The sequence below is a fragment of the Arctopsyche grandis genome, chromosome 4 (genome assembly GCF_051622035.1).
Source record: "Arctopsyche grandis isolate Sample6627 chromosome 4, ASM5162203v2, whole genome shotgun sequence".
NCBI lineage: Eukaryota > Metazoa > Arthropoda > Insecta > Trichoptera > Hydropsychidae > Arctopsyche > Arctopsyche grandis.
The window spans coordinates 12,393,313-12,412,536 of record NC_135358.1 but is presented as its reverse complement, the minus strand read 5'-3'; the positions used below and the strand labels follow the sequence as shown (position 1 = coordinate 12,412,536).

At 33.1% G+C, this 19,224-nt stretch overlaps 4 protein-coding genes across 4 annotated transcripts in view; 2 read left to right on the top strand and 2 right to left on the bottom strand.

The window, feature by feature from the left end:
- The window catches only part of LOC143910667 (uncharacterized), a 384,446-nt gene that overhangs the window by 44,114 nt on the left and 321,108 nt on the right, over positions 1–19,224 (top strand). The window lies entirely within an intron of this gene.
- LOC143911206 (WD repeat-containing protein 44) lies at positions 530–7,082 on the bottom strand. The gene is made up of 18 exons (XM_077429990.1): positions 6,545–7,082; positions 5,929–6,446; positions 5,135–5,276; positions 4,901–5,055; positions 4,737–4,822; positions 4,537–4,656; positions 4,175–4,467; positions 3,969–4,104; positions 3,690–3,896; positions 3,445–3,616; positions 3,193–3,359; positions 2,977–3,106; positions 2,751–2,894; positions 2,468–2,669; positions 2,255–2,383; positions 1,740–2,138; positions 1,062–1,649; positions 530–989 (listed from the first exon to the last, which is right to left on the bottom strand). The coding sequence occupies exons 2-18, from the start codon at positions 6,006–6,008 to the stop codon at positions 846–848; spliced, it is 3,294 nt and encodes a 1,097-aa protein (XP_077286116.1). The 5' UTR covers positions 6,009–6,446; positions 6,545–7,082; the 3' UTR covers positions 530–845.
- On the top strand, positions 5,933–15,016 carry LOC143911208 (E3 ubiquitin-protein ligase RNFT1-like). The gene is made up of 5 exons (XM_077429992.1): positions 5,933–9,015; positions 13,068–13,328; positions 13,412–13,828; positions 13,927–14,142; positions 14,390–15,016. The coding sequence occupies exons 1-5, from the start codon at positions 8,851–8,853 to the stop codon at positions 14,618–14,620; spliced, it is 1,290 nt and encodes a 429-aa protein (XP_077286118.1). The 5' UTR covers positions 5,933–8,850; the 3' UTR covers positions 14,621–15,016.
- Positions 14,234–16,309, bottom strand: LOC143911209 (uncharacterized). The gene is made up of 3 exons (XM_077429993.1): positions 15,846–16,309; positions 15,368–15,473; positions 14,234–15,167 (listed from the first exon to the last, which is right to left on the bottom strand). The coding sequence occupies exons 1-3, from the start codon at positions 16,132–16,134 to the stop codon at positions 15,044–15,046; spliced, it is 519 nt and encodes a 172-aa protein (XP_077286119.1). The 5' UTR covers positions 16,135–16,309; the 3' UTR covers positions 14,234–15,043.

Below are 19,224 nucleotides of genomic sequence, written 5' to 3'. Positions count from 1 at the left end.
AAATACGTAATAAGCCAATTACAAATCACGGTGAATATATTCGATTTGCTCCAACACTCATTCATATATTTAATCACAACTATATTTCGACATATCTTTTTTACAAAATATCTAAAAAAATATGGATAAAATAAAAATATAAATTTGAATTCATTTGATAAAAATGTTAATAAACTAAATGTCAACAACGAACAGTGTATAACAAAAAAGTACACCATAAATGCCAAATTTAAAAAAATCTTTTCATTACAATTATTTTTTTTTATTTATCATATGGCAATGTATTATATGTAAATGTTATGTAAAAACTTCATTAATTCATGGCAAAGTAGACTCGGTGATTTCAATATCATCTTTAGCTTGAAAGAAAGTAAAAATAAGTGCAAAACAATATAAAATAAAACATCTACCTTAGACAAGAGTGGTAACTGAACAAGTATAATTATATATTTGATAAAATAAAAATGCTGATATTTAAATTTAACTTAATATAATATATATATATATATATATATTTTTAATACTTTTTGTGAAGTAAAATTATGCAAATTATTTATGTACATTAAAATATAGTATGCCACATCTGAAAAGTTTACATTTTCTAAAGCACCAATTCTTGCATGCGCATGCGCATATGCACTCATACTAATTACACATCACGTGCGACTTTTATATCAATGCTAAAATAATAACGATATGTTGTTTGTTCCAGAGAGCCCTAAACATGTTATTTAGTCGACATTTGAACAAACTTATTTTTGACTTCATTGACATAAAAGTTGGACTAGAGATGTAATATTCCAAATTTAATTGTAATAATGGTCCTGGGAGTACTATGTACAATTTTAGGCAAGAGCAGACGCCGGCAAAGAGCTGTGTTTAGGTTTTGTTTTATTTAAAAATACTTTAATACATCCACCAAAGTCTGCGCTTACTAAAACATGACCTCCACACCCTTTGGTATGTTGTTCAACAACAGGGTCTTCCACCTGAAATATCGATAAAATAAAGTTAGAATTAATTCACTTAAATATTTTTGATTAAAATACAAAGCCAATTACTTTATCTACATCTTCAGATCCCACTTGACCTTTAGCTGCTTTTTCTCTTTCGTCAATCATTTTAATTATATTATCTGGATTTGGTGCAAACACTGCACAAGTTACAACAGCATTGTGTGCTTTAATACCTTCCCAAAAGTCGTTCCGATCTCGTCTCACTGAACTGAATTTGGAATAGTCGTGATGGGTTTTCCAGATGTATATACATTGGTTCTCAGAACCACTGACAATATATTTCCCATCATGGCTGAAAGAAGCCTTAATCTGACTCGAAACATTCACATAGCCTTTATATTTACACGATAGACTGAGATCTCTCAGATCGTATAGCCGTATTCTACTGTCGTTTGATGTTACGAGTATTTTATCTTCACCGGGCATCGGTTCTATACCACTGATTTTTCTACCAGTAGAATTTTTACCACGCGTTGAACGAACATCTATTTGAGTGTGATATTTTAATTGATCCGTTGTGTAAAATATACACCGTCCATCGTATGAACCAACGACAGCAAATTTACCATTTTGACAAAAATTTGCTGCTGTTATTAATTTCGTTTGACCGTCTACTTCGTTCCATACAGCCACCTGCAATCGACATTAAATTGAACACAAATAAATACATATACCATTTTTCGGCGTATCAGATTCTACAAATTTCATTGTAAAATTACTCACTTTTTTATCAGGGATATTCCACAACCTCAATTTTCCATCTAAACTACCAGATAAAAAGTAGCGATCGTCTCTCGGGTGAAAAACTATAGCTGTTACAAAATCAATATGTTGAAAACAGCAAAGGCATTCCTTACGTGAAATGTGCCACAATCGAACAGTTTTATCCATTGAACTTGATAGAATAAAATAATTTTTTGACCAAGACACGTCAAGAAGATCAGACGTGTGCCCTGTGTATGTGCAGAAAGGACGCGGCATAAAAGGTGTGCTTGGCGAGTCGTTCTGCGACATGAGAATGTTCGGATCCTCCACCGAGGGCACGGAATGATGAGAAACCAACGATTCTTGAGAGGGCGTCGGTGATGATTTTTGATCAGCATTATACTTTGTGCGCATATCCTATAAAAATGAGATACATATTTAAAGTAAATACTACATACATACATAAGTACATATTAAAATTCACCAAAATAAAACTAATGAATATTTGTGAAATGTAAATATAAATGTATTACTTGGAAAAATGCGTAAGCATCTCTGATAACCCATATCCTGAGAACTTTGTCTTGTCCTGCTGTAGCAAGCAATCTACCACATTGTGAAAATTTCATACACCATACAGGGCCTATATGATCTGTAAATTCCTAGATAAAAAAGTATCAAAATAATTTTAGTATGTAGATAAATTGTACTTTACTATACAGTTAATAAATAATTATTTGAAATACCTGTACATGTCTAATAGAACCATCAAAATCATATGGACCTTTATGAGAATTAGAGGCTTTCAATTTTATGTTTTGCTCTCCACGTACTTCGTCTATAATATCAGCGACGTCTTCTCTATGTCTCGCGTGAGATACTTCTTGTGCTATTGATTTGGCTTTGTCCATGGTTTTTTTAACAGTTGATCCAAGGAATCGTTTTAATCTAGTTTTATATAAAAACAATGTTAGTTTCAATATCAATATTACAAACGACAAAAATACACTTGGGTAAAACAATCCTCACTTCGCCGTTCGTCGTCTTAAACCGCCAGGTGCTTGTTCGTCGGTTCCCTCGACGATGGCTGCTCCGCGAGCTCCACCGATTCCTATGCTCTCACTTCCAGCACAACTTCCAACACCGACACTAACCCCATCATCATCAGATTCTCTGTTAGTACATGTGAAAACAATTAAAGACAACAGATAAAGATGTACTTACACCCATATTTATGATATAAAATTATATTTACCTTTGTTTGTCATCATCGAATATAGACGAAGTGCTTACATATTCTGATGTGAGTCGCATTATATGTAAACTTAATGGATTGATGCATTGCGGTAGTTTATCTTCAGCGATACTTAATGGCACTCGCTCCCCTGTAAGGAAGCAACGAATGTCTAAGAAGTTATTAAAAATTTAATTTTCTAAATAAGTCACTTAAAATAAACTGATATTTATATACCTGTATCTAAATTTAGTACGGTTACTTGTTCTAAAATTTCCATATCGGTCAATTGTTTTCCAGAATCAGTCCTGGTTCTTACAAACATATTTAATTGCTTTAATAAGTCTTCATCGCCGGCCGATTTTCGTCTTTCTTTCATCTTTCTTTCAGACTCGTACGGATTTCTGTTACGATAAAAGAAATAAATATGGTTAAAACATATGTATTTGGTTTCTGAAAATTTACTCAAATTCAAAATAAACATTATACCTGTGCGATGCTCCCAAACTGGAATGACCAATATTACTCGAGTAGACAATGCTATGTGGAGTACCATTTCCAGCAGTGGTACTTTTTATTTTTTCAATTCGTTCCAATTCGTTACTACTAGGACCTGCTGCTTTCACGTTGTGATCATCTTGGGGTTTTACCACATATTGTCCTGAAATACATATCGATTAAATAAATGAAAATATCATAAATTATAGAAAAAAATAGAAGAATGTCTATGCAACCTTTTATTGCTGATCGAATATCAAGTGAGTGTGCTTTTAATGAAGAAGTACCACTATGTTGACTCTGAACGGATTTTATGGTGCTACTTCTAGATGATGATTCACTTTTATTCAATTTATTGGACGACAAAGAAATGCCACTTACTAATGAATCACGTTTGCTAGGAATATATTCAGTGGCAGACATTTCCTTTGGTATATTGAAAACTAAATAATAAATTGGTTATTTAAACCACATTATAATCAATTAAAGATGAAATTTTTGTAAAATATATATACCTCTTTTATCATCATTTGATTTGGAATTATTCATATCTAACGAATGTTGAAACTCTCTAGTTAGTGATTCTATTGTGCTTGCAGGACTAGGTAGAGGTGCTGCATGTGAATCTAAAATGTCTCTTAGTGATGGCGGCTGAAAATTATCAAAAGTAGCGTTAAATGTTGAATTTGATCATATATACATTTTACTTTGAAAAACTTACTTCTATGTTTAAATTCTGTAATGGAGGTTTTTCTACTGTCTTTGAATCTGATCCAATGACGAATGGTGGTTGTTCATCAGTTGGCGAACAAAGCGATAGAGTAGCAGACACTTTACTCTTTTTCTTTTTTCTGGGCGGTGCTACTGGCAACTGTGAAGATTGTGTAATAGAGTCACTATCGACAGAAACTTTTGACATGGTAACAATTGACTGTTCAGATCCGCTTGTTCTTGAATGCCGTAAACTATTGGCTTTTGTACTAGCAATGACATCCGGTTCTTGCATGGGTAAAACTAAAATTACAAAAATTCTAAATTAATGAAAATAATATGAAATAATAAATTACAATTGTTATTAACTACCTAAAGTTGTTTCTAAGGGCCGATTTTCGTCTATAGTTGTTTCTATAGGGTCACGGGTTTCCATAGGTAAACTCGTAATGGTTCCGGCGCCAAAATGACTATCACGACCTAAGCTCATAGCTACGTTTTTGAAATAACACATGAGAATCAATTCAAATTGAGGTATATACATGAGGATAATTTTAAAATTAAATAATTACCACCAGCGTCAGTTCCGCCTAGTATTCTACCAATTCTGCCGAGTGATGTTAAACTTTGAAGACTCATTGTATCATGTTCGATAATACTAAAATAAATAAATGTAGTTTAAATTTATATACAAATTACACATGTATACGTAACGTAAAATTGAACATGTTATTACCGAAATGGATGAGCTGCTTTCGTTGCCATCGGAAAGACACCTTCTGCGGAACTTGTTTGAGAATCAGGAGTTGAATTCACAGATGGACCACAATCGTCATCTTCTGTTTGCATATATTGTCTAAGTTCTCGGAACTTTCGCCTTCCTTGTATAACCTACACGAATCGGACATATTGCGATATTATAACAACATAATGAAACTTTCATAAAGTAGTTATCAATATATGAACATACGCTTTTCTCAGGTGTAAGATCGGCGCTATCTTTCACGACTTCGGTTTGATTTTGAGTAATGGTCGAATGAGATTCAGTTTTCGTCGGTTCAACCTTTTTCACATCCTTTTCAATATCACTTTGACACTGCGAATTGGTCTTTCTGTAAACATCACAATAAATGTGAGTGACACATGTACATAATATGATTTATATCTATTTTATTTTTAAATCTGAATAATGTCGCTGAAACTAAATACGGATTTTTGCGAATGCAATATGAACTTTCTCACTGTTCAATATGTATATGTATTGCCTGTATTAAAAATGAAAAGGTTAGATATTATACTGTTTTGTAACTTATTAATATCTAAAAAACTCTTTGGAAAGAAATGAAGATCTTGAGGTCAACAAATCGTATCGAATTTATTTGATTAAAGTATTAAATAAAACAATTCAAAAAACTGAATTTTGTAAAAATGAAAAAATAAATGTTTAATAAAAAATTGGAATATGTCAAAATTGAAAGGATATCAGCAAGCAGGTAACTATGTATGTCGTGAGTGTAATAAATCGCAATATGTAGCGTATTGCGACATCAAACTATAATTTTGATCAAAGGGTTCAAAAGTTAATGGCATAAATGATTTTTTTGTATATGGTCCAACAATGATCTCATCGGAGATAAGTGAATGTGTTAAAGCAAAATATACACAATTAGAATAGATTGTGAGTAAGCGTGTGTGTACATAATGTGTAACAGATGCGATTGCAATAATACTATACTATATAATAGAATAGGTTTCGAGATATGCCTGTGTTGTTTGGTGGGTGTGGTGTCTTCCGCATCGTAGAACTCTTCTTCGTCGCTGCTGTGAGCTGGCGGCTGCGCCATTGTTGGCAAACCAGCCGCTGCTGTCAACCGCCGACCCCACCGCGCTCAACCGCACCCCTCCCCCTCCTACTGCCGTGTCTCCCCTCGCCCTGCACTCCGCTCAAACGTCACCAGACATACGACCAAACGCACACGAACACGCCCATCACACGAACACGATGAGCACATCCAAATAAATCCTTCAAATATACCGATGATGAAATATTTGAACTAGAAATAAATTACATTACAGTTATTGATCTGTAGGAATCTCGTCATCGTCACCGCCATCAAAACATTTACTGCGACGCAGAATACATTTCCCACGCTCAACCATTGACGTCACCCGAAGTCGAAGAACACCTGCAGCCATTAAACTAAATCAAGTGGAACGGCGCCAAACATTCTAGCATGTTCCACCCCTACAAGTCGAGCGGAACGACACCAGTCGAAGAACACCTGTAGCCAGTAAAAACTAAATCGAGTGGAACGGCGCCAAACATTATAGCATGTTCCACCCCTACAAGTCGAGCGGAACGACACCGGTCGAAGAACACCTGCAGCCAGTAAAAACTAAATCGAGTGGAACGTCGCCAAACGTTCGAGAAACGTCCACCCTAATCGACAAAAACACATTCCTCGCACACGCATAAATACCATCTGCGACGAGTCACGTGATGCCCAAAAACAATATAAAAGGAGGTCCACCCCAAACAACACCAGTCGACCCACAGCAACAAGAGTCGACACACAGCAACAAAAGTCGACCCACAGCAACAAGAGTCGACCCACAGCAACAAGAGTCGACACACAGCAGCGGACCAGTCAACATCCAGAGACCTTCTGAACATAGCCGAATGCCGAGCCAGCAACACTCTACCGTATCCAGAGACCTGCTGAACATAGCCGAATGCCGAGCCAGCAACACACTGCCATATCCAGAGACATCTGAACATAGCCGGATCTAGAGCAACGACACATTGCAGATCCAGCGGCCATCACGACACCAAGTCAACAGCCAATAGCCGCTTCAAGAAAACTTCCCCAAATATTCTAATACACTTGTACAATATTTAGGCAAACAACTTAAAACAAGCACAACAGTGTTTCGTTAGGCAGGGATACGGTCAACACTTCCTACCCCGCCTACAGATCGATTGGATTTTAAAACTAAAAATAAGAACCTTTTGACATGTATTCCTTTTGGGTCTACCTCACGGGCCCGAATGTGAAACGCCCGAAAACGCAAATATCGGATATGCATGGTAATCGGTACATACTCACGTACATACTCACTTAATTTGCGCGAGCAGGATACAACAGGAACAAGAGGAACAGACTTTTCCTCCCGTATTCTGCACGCGCACATTAATTTCGATTTTTGCGTTTTCGGGCATTTCACATTCGGGCCTGTGACGGAGACCGATTCCTTTTGTGTCTACAATGATGCTTCTGTGGCGGCTTGCTATACGACATGGTCGAGTTTGGTCACCTTCCTGCGAGTGGGGACCAACTCGGCTGGGTTCGGAGAGCGGCTACTCACTCTGCCTTCAGCTGTCATAAACAAAACACGTGCATTCAACATGCCAGTCGTCTCATTCATTCATCCCCCATACTTCTATTCATTAAAAACTTATGGCAATAGTTGCTTACTTGCTGTTTTGAATGGTTAGGTGATTATAGCGCACAAAGCGATTTCGCATGTGTCAATAAAATCTCGATCACGGAACATCTGGTACCCGAAACTCCATCCATCGAGAGCTACCCACCCGAACTATCATACTAATGATAACTCGAGTGTCAGATATCCCGTATTCGCAATCTTAGAGGCAATGATTGTTGTTTGCGCAGTCGCAATGTGCGAAATAATCCGTTCACCGTTTTGAACATGTAAAATTGTATAATACAAGGTGTCTCAAAAGAAAGTTTATATTTAGTGGATCGATTAAAAAAAAAAGTAAGCCGTGTATCGAAAAAATGTTTATTAATTATTAAAGTACACAATTTGGGAATTTATTTCTTAAAAATAATACCGTCCAAATGTAGACCCTCGCGTTCGCGGCACTCATTTAATTGAACAGTAAAATTACTTATGACGGCTTGGCAGGTGGACTCAGTGATGGCTGCCATTTCGTGACGGATTTTTCTTTCAAATGCGCCAGGGAAGTCGGTTTATTGACGTAAACTTTAGATTTAAGATAACCCCATAGGAAAAAGTCCATAAATGCCAATTTATGTCACCTCTCCTGGAGATCAATTTGCCTGAGAAAATTTCACGAACTCGTGGCAGAGACGTATTGGACGTGTGTGACGTTGCTCCGTCCTGCTGGAACCATGTTCTTTGGTTATAGCCAGGAAAGTTTTGCAGATCAGGCACCAAGAAGTCGTCTAACATCTCCACATAACGCTCTGAATTCAATTATAAACTTTAGTTTGAGACACCTGTATTTAACATTATGTAGTAGAAACTACATAGGTAACATTTATAATTTAGCTTACTACTTATGAAAAAATCCCATGTTCAAGCATATGTAAAACGATTCATCTACATTTTTTGTTTACCTACAATTTAAAATTTGAATGTGGTTTTTCTATTATCCTGTAATTAAAATGTATATAAAATGGTCGTATTATGAATAGTTATTACCGACTCGTGTTATGACGTTTTGATCGTGACATATTGTGTGTGTGCTCGTTTTGAGTTTGGTGGAATACATTTTATGTAGATTGAAAACATTCATTTGCTTTATATTACTTACTGAATGATTCTTTCAATATAGAATGTCGAGCTAATTTTTATAGGAGATCAAATTGATTTTTTTTTTAATTTTCTTCGATAATATATGTAACAGACGTGTCGATAATGTCCGATCCCGTTAACCGTCAACAGTCCGATGAAGTAAATTTAGATATAGAAGATGATGATGATGATGATGATGATGATGAGCAGGATAATCAAAATGAAGATATCACCCAAAGGCTACGTATCTACACACTGAATAGAATCGCAGGAGTACTCTCTCCACTGGTATAGTAAATTTATAGATATTAATTTTTAATATGTACATCAGTATCAGTTTTTTTGTCTGTCAAAATCATTTTAATTCGGAAGACATCTTGTAGGACCGAAATATGTTATATCTAATTAAACTATTTCTTGTTAGTATACCAATTAAAGTATCATTATAGCAAATAAATCACGTTAACACCTAATGTTATTAATCAAAAACCAATAGCTTAATATCAGTGGCGTGCGCTGAAATTCTCTCTCTTTTTGTCGTACAGCCTTACTTAATGTGCACGAACGGGATACAAGAGGAACAGCCTGTTCCTCTTGTATCCTGCTTGTGCACATTAAGTAAGGCTGTACGACAAAAAGAGAGAGAATTTCAGCGCACGCCACTGCTTAATATTTATTTAAAATGTATCCTTTGGCACATAAAATTTAATGACAATAACCAACACGGTATTTCGTTAGTTGTTGCATACATTTATTATATTTTATATTGTCCCTAAAGGATGTCTAAAACTTATGTGGGCTAGTTTCGTTGGGTAGAATCAAGTTCATATATTTTCAAAAAAAAAAAAAATTCCAGCCCATATGTGTTATAGTGCTAGGGGGCAAAATACGGAATATAAATATTTCGAATTGTACAATTGTAGAATAGGAATAGAAGGACCAAAAATTTTCACTCTATCCATTGACGGATACATCTCTTTATGTACATTACATGATTTTTCTACATTTTGATGTTCTAAATTCGAATATCCCACATTTGTACAGTTCGAAATATTGATATTCTGTCATTTTACAGCCTACCGTGCTTCTCACAATGCAGATTTATGTTTCAAATTATATTATGTCCCGACAGAGGTGAACTAATTAATAAAATTTGTTCATTATTTTCAAAACAATTAACATTGAACAATTTTCTTTCATCATACATATTATTTGAAAATCGTATGACAGTACATTAAAGAGTAAAGATATAAGCAAGCTTACAAAAACGTGTCTGAACTGTTTGATGAAGCTTTTGTTTAATAATAATATGCATAGAAATGCATGCTTTTAAAGTTCTAGTTATTATCAAGGAATAAAAATGTGCAATAATAAGATAATTAATATACAGGGATGCATACTCTCTCTTGATCTTTTTAATATTGGTCTCCGTCACGGGCCCGAATGTGAAACGCCCGAAAACGCAAATATCGGAAGGCAAAGACTGAAAATCGAAAGATCTTAAGTCGAAAAATAAAAAAAGGGTGCATGGTAAACGGTACATACTCATTTAATTTGCGCGAGCAGGATACAACAGGAACAAGAGGTACAGGCTTTTCCTCCCGTATTCTGCTCGCGCACATTAATATCGGAAGGCAAAGCCTGTTCCTCTTGTTCCTGTTGTATCCTGCTCGCGCAAATTAAGTGAGTATGTACCGTTTACCATGCACCCTTTTTTTTTGATCTTTCGACTTAAGATCTTTCGATTTTCGATCTTTGCCTTCCGATATTTGCGTTTTCGGGCGTTTCACATTCGGGCCCGTGACGGAGACCAATATTAAAAAGATCAAGAGAGAGTATGCATCCCTGTATATTAATTATCTTATTATTGCACATTTTTATTCCTTGATAATAACTAGAACTTTTAAAAGCATGCATTTCTTTGCATATTATTATTAAACAAAAGCTTCATCAAACAGTTCAGACACGTTTTTGTAAGCTTGCTTATATCTTTACTCTTTAATGTACTGTCATACGATTTTCAAATAATATGTATGATGAAAGAAAATTGTTCAATGTTAATTGTTTTGAAAATAATGAACAAATTTTATTAATTAGTTCACCTCTGTCGGGACATAATATAATTTGAAACATAAATCTGCATTGTGAGAAGCACGGTAGGCTGTAAAATGACAGAATATCAATATTTCGAACTGTACAAATGTGGGATATTCGAATTTAGAACATCAAAATGTAGAAAAATCATGTAATGTACATAAAGAGATGTATCCGTCAATGGATAGAGTGAAAATTTTTGGTCCTTCTATTCTTATTCTACAATTGTACAATTCGAAATATTTATATTCCGTATTTTGCCCCCTTGCACTATAACACATATGGGCTTAAATTTTTTTTTTTTTTTGAAAATATATGAACTTGATTCTACCCAACGAAACTAGCCCACATAAGTTTTAGACATCCTTTAGGGACAATATAAAATATAATAAATGTATGCAACAACAAACGAAATACCGTATTGGTAGACCCTTTTAATATATATGGGAAATACATAATGAGAAGGGTACTGATTGGATGAAAAGGTGGCGTAACAATAGGCGGCAGAAAGATTTCTAATATAAGATGTACGGATGACACGACGTTAATGGCCAGCAATGAAAATAAAATGGCTGAACTACTCTGTAGAATAAAAAAATAGAGAGTAAACACTTGGGTCTAGAGATAAACAAATATCCTTGTCGTTGACAGATTCAAGTCTCTCAAAAGTTTAATGCTTTAAAAGATGCCTTGAGGAAGTCAACGATTTTAAGAGAAGGAGGATGCCAATCAGAAATCCTTAGAAGAATAGGAATGGCGAAAACAGCGATGATCAGTCTGAAGATATGGAAAAACCGTTCTATAATGAGAAAAACTAAAATCCGTCTGTTGCGATCTTTGGTGATCCCCATTGCATTGCAAGGAGTTGAGAGAAAGAGAAAGGAACATGTTAGATGCCTTCGAAATGTGGTGCTGGAGGTGGATGCTATGTATTCTGTAGACCGCAAGATGCACAATCATCTCCATCCTCAAAGAACTGGCAGTTTTGGAGAGGTTTTTGACAACGTGTAGAAAAAGTATTTTTTCCTACTTTGGCCATATTGTCATCGGATCACTAGAGAAACCAAAGAACCGACGGGATCGTCCCTAAACGCTGCTTTCAACTTGGCACAGGACTGGGAAGAGTGGAGGCAGATCGTCCTGCAGATCCCAGATGATATTGATAATCACGACACTCAGCATTGAACAAACGAGAGATAACAAGAAGAATATATGTACATATTGAAAGTATTTGTATTTGTAAAGAAATAATCCTTGGTACTGTATTTTAAAATGGTTTTAAAAGTATTAATCAATAAAATTATAAAGTACCAGCAGAATAAGTTTAATATATGAGGGAAGAGGAGTCACAGAGTGACATTGTTTCAGCACTATTATAATGTATATCTAGTACTTAATTTAACTATTATTAAGTTCAAATTACTATTATTTATACATATGAGCCGTTATATTTGAAAGTCCAATTTTCAGTTCCAAAAAAGCTTTTTCTGTTTGACTTAATTCACAAATTGTTATCAGTTCTTTTAATTCGATATGTACAGAATCTCGGAAAAGCAGAGTAAACGTTTTACAGGCCATCAGCAGTGGGGGACTGGCCATACAAGCGACATTGCCTGATGGCAAGTGGGTCCTATCTGTTAGAAAATATGGGCCCTCAGTAAAATTAAATAATTTTTTGACTTCCATTTTACGTGTGTAAAAATTTACAGGATATTGCACTTTGGGTATTTCAACAAAACAAATTTCTTACGATATACAGAAAGAACTAAACTAAACCTGCTTTTACAGCCCAAGGATCGGCTAACTTTTTTTATAAGGGTCGAAATGTAAGTTTTCAACATTTGCGTGGGTCCCTTTGCACGGGCCCATTTCCAACCTCAAGATTATGTATATATGTATGTATATCCTATCAAAATTGTTTTAAGCAATTCCTGGCAAGCACTGATTTCAGTCCCAGTCCGCCACTGGCCATCAGTATTTTTAAATATTGTTAAACTCAAAACATTATATTTAGTGTTTTGGGAGATATTTCTCGAAATGAAGAAAAGTGGACTTTGCTGCTTTCAGTTATAACGGCTCATATGTATATTGAAGTTGTGTTTGTTATCATATGTACATCAATATACATGTTTATTACATATATATATATATATATATATATATATATATATATATATATATATATATATATATATATATATATATATATATATATATATATTTGAAAATACGTTTTCGTTTTTCAGGTTAATAATTCGCATTTATCACCGTTAACATGGTTGAATAGTGGCAATGATGAAAACAATTCCGGGTCTAGTAACAATGTGAATGTCACAATATCAAATTCATACGAAAATAGTTTAGCAGTTAGTGTTGACATTTTACAAGATACAATCAATGAAAGTATTAATGAAAATGCTACAACAAATAATAATCAAAATGAAGCTATTGAAACACCGTTTCAAAGGGGGGAAAATGAAAATAATAATAATCAAACTAATAGAACCGTTAGTATTTTTTTTACATTTATGTTTTTTTAAATGTTTATAGTATTTTTTAAATAGATGATAATTCAATTCTTTTCTTCCAGACAGTGGATCTTAACATAAATGAATACATACCGGAAATTATCAAATGCTTAATATTTGTCATAATTTTGTTAATCAAATTTCTGTTCGATCACTTGGAAGGTGTTTTAACATTCATATGTTTGCATATGTTAATGTATATGTTCATTGGAGTGGAGAAATCGAACTTCCGGAGAAAGAGCACTTGGCGAATGGTTGTAGACGGTCTGTGCATACTGAAATGCTTGGGCTACATATTTTGCTACAACGGTCTACCCTCTACGCTTACCATTTATAATCAGCAATACAAATCGCCAACTGATATTTGGAATCTGTTTTGGATCGTTTACATGAACGATTGCGCCATTAAATTTATAACTATGGGTTATAAACTGCTTATTAAGTTTTTACCATACCGATTGATGTCGTTCAGGACAAAGGTGTGTATTGCAAATGGAATCATAGATGTGATTTTTCATTGTTGTTGATTGATGATTTTTTGACTTTGCTACTTGTGGTTTTTTATTATTGTTTTCAGTTGCGTGTTTATTGGTTCTTTAAAGCTATATCGCAGTTGTATAGAAGTGTTGTACCAATACAACCATGGATATCATACTTTTTGGTTTCGTACAAAGATTCTGCCTATCTGCTCAGTATATTCTTGACTGTTGTGTATGTCATATTAAAGATATATGATACTTTGAAGAGATTGATTTTAGTTAAGGAAGCAATTCAAAAATTATGTCAAAGAGCTGTAAGTATAATTTGATTGATAATAAAGTTTTTAATTTCTGGTGTTCAAATAAAAAAAAAATGTTTTTGTAATTTTCTAATTTTTTGTATTTGAAGTTTTAAAATGTGATTACATATATTGTAACATAAAAAATATTAAATTTGCGGTGGATTTTTAAGAATTCATTTGAATATGTTAATCAGTGATATTTTGTGATTAGGTTTTCCTTATCTGATTACACGTCATTGATGAAAATAATCATTTTTAGGTGCATTTATCTCCAACCATGGTACACTTGTCATCTATAGGTACAAAGTGTTCAGTTTGTTTGGAAGATTTTGAAAATCCTGTTTTGCTGAGTTGTCATCATGTGTTTTGCAGTACTTGCATAACACAGTGGGCTATTAAGAACAAGACATGTCCACTCTGTCGTACTACAATGGTGGAAGACTTAGCACCGAGGAACATATCAACAGCATTATATTTGCAACTTTTTTGAAAGTTGATTAAATAATTAATTTTAAATGTATAAATTATTGTATTATATAAATACTGCATATTGTGATATGAAATGTATGACAATTTATTGTCAATTTTTATGGGAAATTATATTTAGAAATAAATTTGCTTGTGTTGAATAAAAACAAATCGGCATATTCACAAATACAACAAATATGAAAGACAACATCCTAAAGATTTTATTTAAAAACAGCAATTACGATACGACATGAGATATATGTTTTGTAGTAGAAGTACTAACGTTTAAATTTTCTCATCACACATGCTTTTATTATACTGTTTCACAAACTGAACATATGACATGTAAAAACACAATAAAATGGGAATGTTTTCTTAACAGATTTCTAGCAATTTGTAATAATATAATAGTTACATCAAAAGTACAATAATGAGTATGTATTGCTTATTTTCGGTTTAATACAGATTGAAAGTACGCCCCATCGGCTTGTGATGCTTGCTTGTTTATTTCCTTGTGTCTCTTTTGGGGAACAATTTCTTCAAGAACTTCACCATCACCTTTGATTAATCTGAAAAAAACAAATTGTACATCATTTAACTAGTGTTAAACCGTAATAACAATTCACTGCATCTTTAAATTTATATTTTATAATAAAATATATTTATTGGATTGTAGTTATTTATGAGTAGATATTAGGAGATATTTCGCCATTTAGAAGCATAGGAATATTTAAGAAATTAGTACATTTAGATAAACCATTATAATAACCTGTATCTGCCGGATTCTTCATCGAGTACCCGGCGAACGACTGCTTGGCGTTTTTCCCATTCTTCTTTGGTCATAGGAGCCATCGCTTTTGCCTTGTCCATTAATGCTAATTTAAAAATTAAAATAATAAGTTTCCTTCTAATAATAAGTGTGTAAATTAAAAATTGATATAATCAAATTGCATTTTTATTTTATAAAATTGTAAAACCCGATAGGTGCATCATTTATTACGGTTACCACCACTACTCCATATAGGATGTATCTTCCAGATTCTGTTTATATTTAGACATCCTTTGAAAACATACATTATCTTCTAAAAATGCTCGAAATTATTACACATGTAAGAAATTCCACATATTTTTCTGTAAAATATGGAAAGAAAATATTCAGATTTAAATTCATTTTCGGAAGCAAACGGTGAGAGGTGGCAGCCCTGAAAGTAAGTGATTAACTGATTGAAAATGAAATTGGATCTCACAAATTGGAATGTTCGACGTTTTTTCGGCAACGACAGCTTCTTGCAGCAGTGGCTTTTCGGACTCTGTTGATGTTTGTTCTCTTTCTTTGAGCTTTTTCGCCCGTTTCAGTTTTTTCTTTTCACGTTTTAATTTCTTTTTCAGTCGTTTTTCGGCTCTACGCTCTTCCTTTTTGATTTTCTTCTTGATTTTTTTCAACTTATCGCGTACTTTGACTTCGTCTTCGGAGCTGTTGCTGGATGAACTGCTGGACGATTCTTCCGATTCTGCATTCTTTTTGGTGACATTCATTTCAAAATGATCAATGTGTCTTTATTTTATTTCATTTATTCATTTCTACGGCCGCGTCAACACCCGGTATATGTTTGAGCGTTTGACAGAACGATTGTTTCTTTTTTAAAACATGTGATTCAAACCGCTCCAAACGTGGCCATGATGCAACCGCTTAATATTTTAGAAAATATATATATGTATCAGTGGCGTGCGCTGAAATTCTCTCTCTTTTTGTCGTACAGCCTTACTTAATGTGCACGAGCAGGATACAAGAGGAACAGGCTGTTCCTCTTGTATCCCGTTCGTGCACATTAAGTAAGGCTGTACGACAAAAAGAGAGAGAATTTCAGCGCACGCCACTGATATGTATATATATATATATATATATATATATATATATATATATATATATATATATATATATTATTTTTTTATTGGCAGAGATGTCATTTCAGATTTTTCCGTCAACTTATTTCAGAAATTTGTGGTTTTTTTTTATAATTTTTTTTTTAATAAAGCTTATAATCGATATTCTGAGCTTGTTGCAGTTTTACATCGATTTTATTATGATTCATCAAATGACGTGCATGTTGCTGAGGTCGGAATCTCCCTTTCAAATGATGTCCCCGTATATTGGGTAAAAAGGGTTCGGTGATTACTAGTCAAATGTGAACCGGTCACAGGACAACCGGTCGCTCTAGATCGGTCACACGTGATCACCCGTCACACTAAAATTGGTCACACCCTAAAACTAGTCACGAGAAAACTGGTCTTAAAAAAGTGACTTAAATAAAAGCAATGAATCATATTTATAAAATAAAAGGGTTTTGAACAAATCTCCAGTCCCAAAAAAAAGTATACCTGCATTTATCGTAAACCGTTACGGTATATACATATGTATACATAAATTTTGTTAAAATTCATCGAAATTGTTTATTATGTGAAATAAAAATCTACCAAAAATAGATGCTAAAATCGAACATTTTTAATGCTCTAAAACAGGCCTGGGCAAACTTTTTGGATGAAGGGCCACATTAGAAATTAAAAATGAGCGGCGGGCCGCAAGTAAAATACTATTTTTTGATATACATTATTCATTATCGTAAAACGAATTAAAACATCATTTTTTTTTAAATTTCATACAAAAAAATAATTTAATTTGACGAATGAAACTGTTTTACATGTTTAACAGTTTTTTTAATTTCGAGGGGAAATTTTGTAGTTGAAATTCTTAAAAATGCTTGTAAATTTTCAACTGTGATGCTTGATTGTAATGATTTTTTATTAATATTCACGATTGAAAATGTTTGTTTACATATACATATATGTAGGTTGATCAAAAAACCACCAGCATTTTTTGAGCAAAATCTCTAAGTTTGTCGAATTTTTCCGTATTAGGGCGTTGTAAAACTTTTCAAATTTCTTCATGACGGTATAATTCTCTTAAATCAGCATCCCACTGTAAATATATAATCTGAATTTATATCTCCTTCGATATTTTTTAGATCAGAAAATAGTAAACTTTTTTGAATTTTGCTCGCGGGCCGCAGTTTGCCCAGGCCTGCTCTAAAACGTTAAAATGTATAATGAAAATGTTAACATTGACAAAAATAAATGATAAAAATACGTGTCTCCATCAATAGATAAAAGTTAAATAAACAATAATATGCCGTTAATCATACGACGCATTTGACAAAAAACATAATAAAATAGAAATGAAAAATAGTAAAAAAATAATAGATAAGATATAAAAGAGGACACTAATAAAATTAAGGAAAAACAATTCTCTGAAAAGATTGAAAAGAATGCTTGATTTCGCAATAATAGGTGAAAACAGAACAAACAATTTTTAGGTTCGAAAAATTAGTTAGTGTTTCAAAGATGACGGCATGAAATCAACAACTTTACCACTGCTTACATATGAAATGGGAAAATACTTTAGATTAATGATTAAGTTTTATTTTTATTTTAAACGTAATTAATTATATAACGCATTAATAAGGTGAAAGTATATAGACTTTTTCTTATTATTCTATGCGTGTACACGATTAAATTAAGTAATTTGGATAATTGGTTTCCTTTAATATAACATTTTTTTATTTCAATTAATTATGATTGATTATTCATTAATTTAGACACATAATTTTATACAAAGCAGATACCTCCTTGCATCCTCATCAAATATAGAGGAGGTATTTTTACCAGTGAAATTATTTGCATAGTTGGTAATGAAATTATACTATTTAGAATTGACAAAGTTGTATATTTATATATAGTAATATAAACTATTAATATGGAGAGCAATGGAATAGAAACGGAACATAGTAAAAAGTTATACTATGCCATTCAACCAGTGATACGAGTAAGCTTTCTTGTAGGATTGAAGAAAGTTAAATTTTATAATGGAAAGTTTGAAACAATTGATAAATTAGATAAACTTTATATTGCATTATTTTCAACATTTCTCTTATTTTTTTATATTTGGGTGCAATACAAAAGCTTTTGCGGATACAATGAAATTTATTTGGCATTAATCGATTTATTATCAAATTTCGCATTAGCAATTCCATGTTTTTTTTTTATATTTGTATCATGTTACTATTGTTCAGAATGGATAAAAATTTTTTGTGAAAATTTACTGGTTATCGACACATTAATGCCAGCAGACATGAAAGACGATTTTGGCAAATTGAGAAAATTTTTGAACGTCATTTTAGTAATCTTCATTTCGATAAAAAGTCTACAGTTGATTGCTGATGCATATTTTCAAGATCATGGTGCTAGTTTGTATATGTTTTATTTAATAATAACAATTATCAATATTGCCAATGTGGAGTATATGGTGTACATACATTTGTTAACTATGAAAGTTATTAAAATAAACATCGTTTTGGAAAACATGAAGTGTGAATTAGTGTACGAAACTGATAATAATTTTCTTGCAAAAGATTTTTCAAGTGTTGCAAGTAAAAATTTAGATATTCTGAAAGAAAATAAAATTTTTGAAGAAAAACTAATGAAATTAATGAAGGTTTATGATAAAATTGCTGATAATGTTCATTTATTGAATAATTGCTATGGGATAATGGTACATATTGTACATACATA

What these genes read in the sequence shown, in the direction of transcription:
- LOC143911206 (XM_077429990.1), bottom strand. Translation starts at nt 6,008, where the DNA reads ATGGCGCAGCCGCCAGCTCACAGCAGCGACGAAGAAGAGTTCTACGAT. An exon ending in AGGCGGAACTGACGCTGGTG is followed by an intron (nt 4,657 to 4,736) that starts GTAATTATTTAA and finishes TCAAAAACGTAG; the next exon opens with CTATGAGCTTAGGTCGTGAT. An exon ending in TACAGAATTTAAACATAGAA is followed by an intron (nt 4,105 to 4,174) that starts GTAAGTTTTTCA and finishes GATAATTTTCAG; the next exon opens with CCGCCATCACTAAGAGACAT.
- LOC143911208 (XM_077429992.1), top strand. Translation starts at nt 8,851, where the DNA reads ATGTCCGATCCCGTTAACCGTCAACAGTCCGATGAAGTAAATTTAGAT. An exon ending in TGATGTCGTTCAGGACAAAG is followed by an intron (nt 13,829 to 13,926) that starts GTGTGTATTGCA and finishes TATTGTTTTCAG; the next exon opens with TTGCGTGTTTATTGGTTCTT. An exon ending in AAAAATTATGTCAAAGAGCT is followed by an intron (nt 14,143 to 14,389) that starts GTAAGTATAATT and finishes AATCATTTTTAG; the next exon opens with GTGCATTTATCTCCAACCAT.
- LOC143911209 (XM_077429993.1), bottom strand. Translation starts at nt 16,134, where the DNA reads ATGAATGTCACCAAAAAGAATGCAGAATCGGAAGAATCGTCCAGCAGT. An exon ending in AACGTCGAACATTCCAATTT is followed by an intron (nt 15,474 to 15,845) that starts GTGAGATCCAAT and finishes TTTTTAAATTAG; the next exon opens with CATTAATGGACAAGGCAAAA. An exon ending in GAAGAATCCGGCAGATACAG is followed by an intron (nt 15,168 to 15,367) that starts GTTATTATAATG and finishes TGTTTTTTTCAG; the next exon opens with ATTAATCAAAGGTGATGGTG.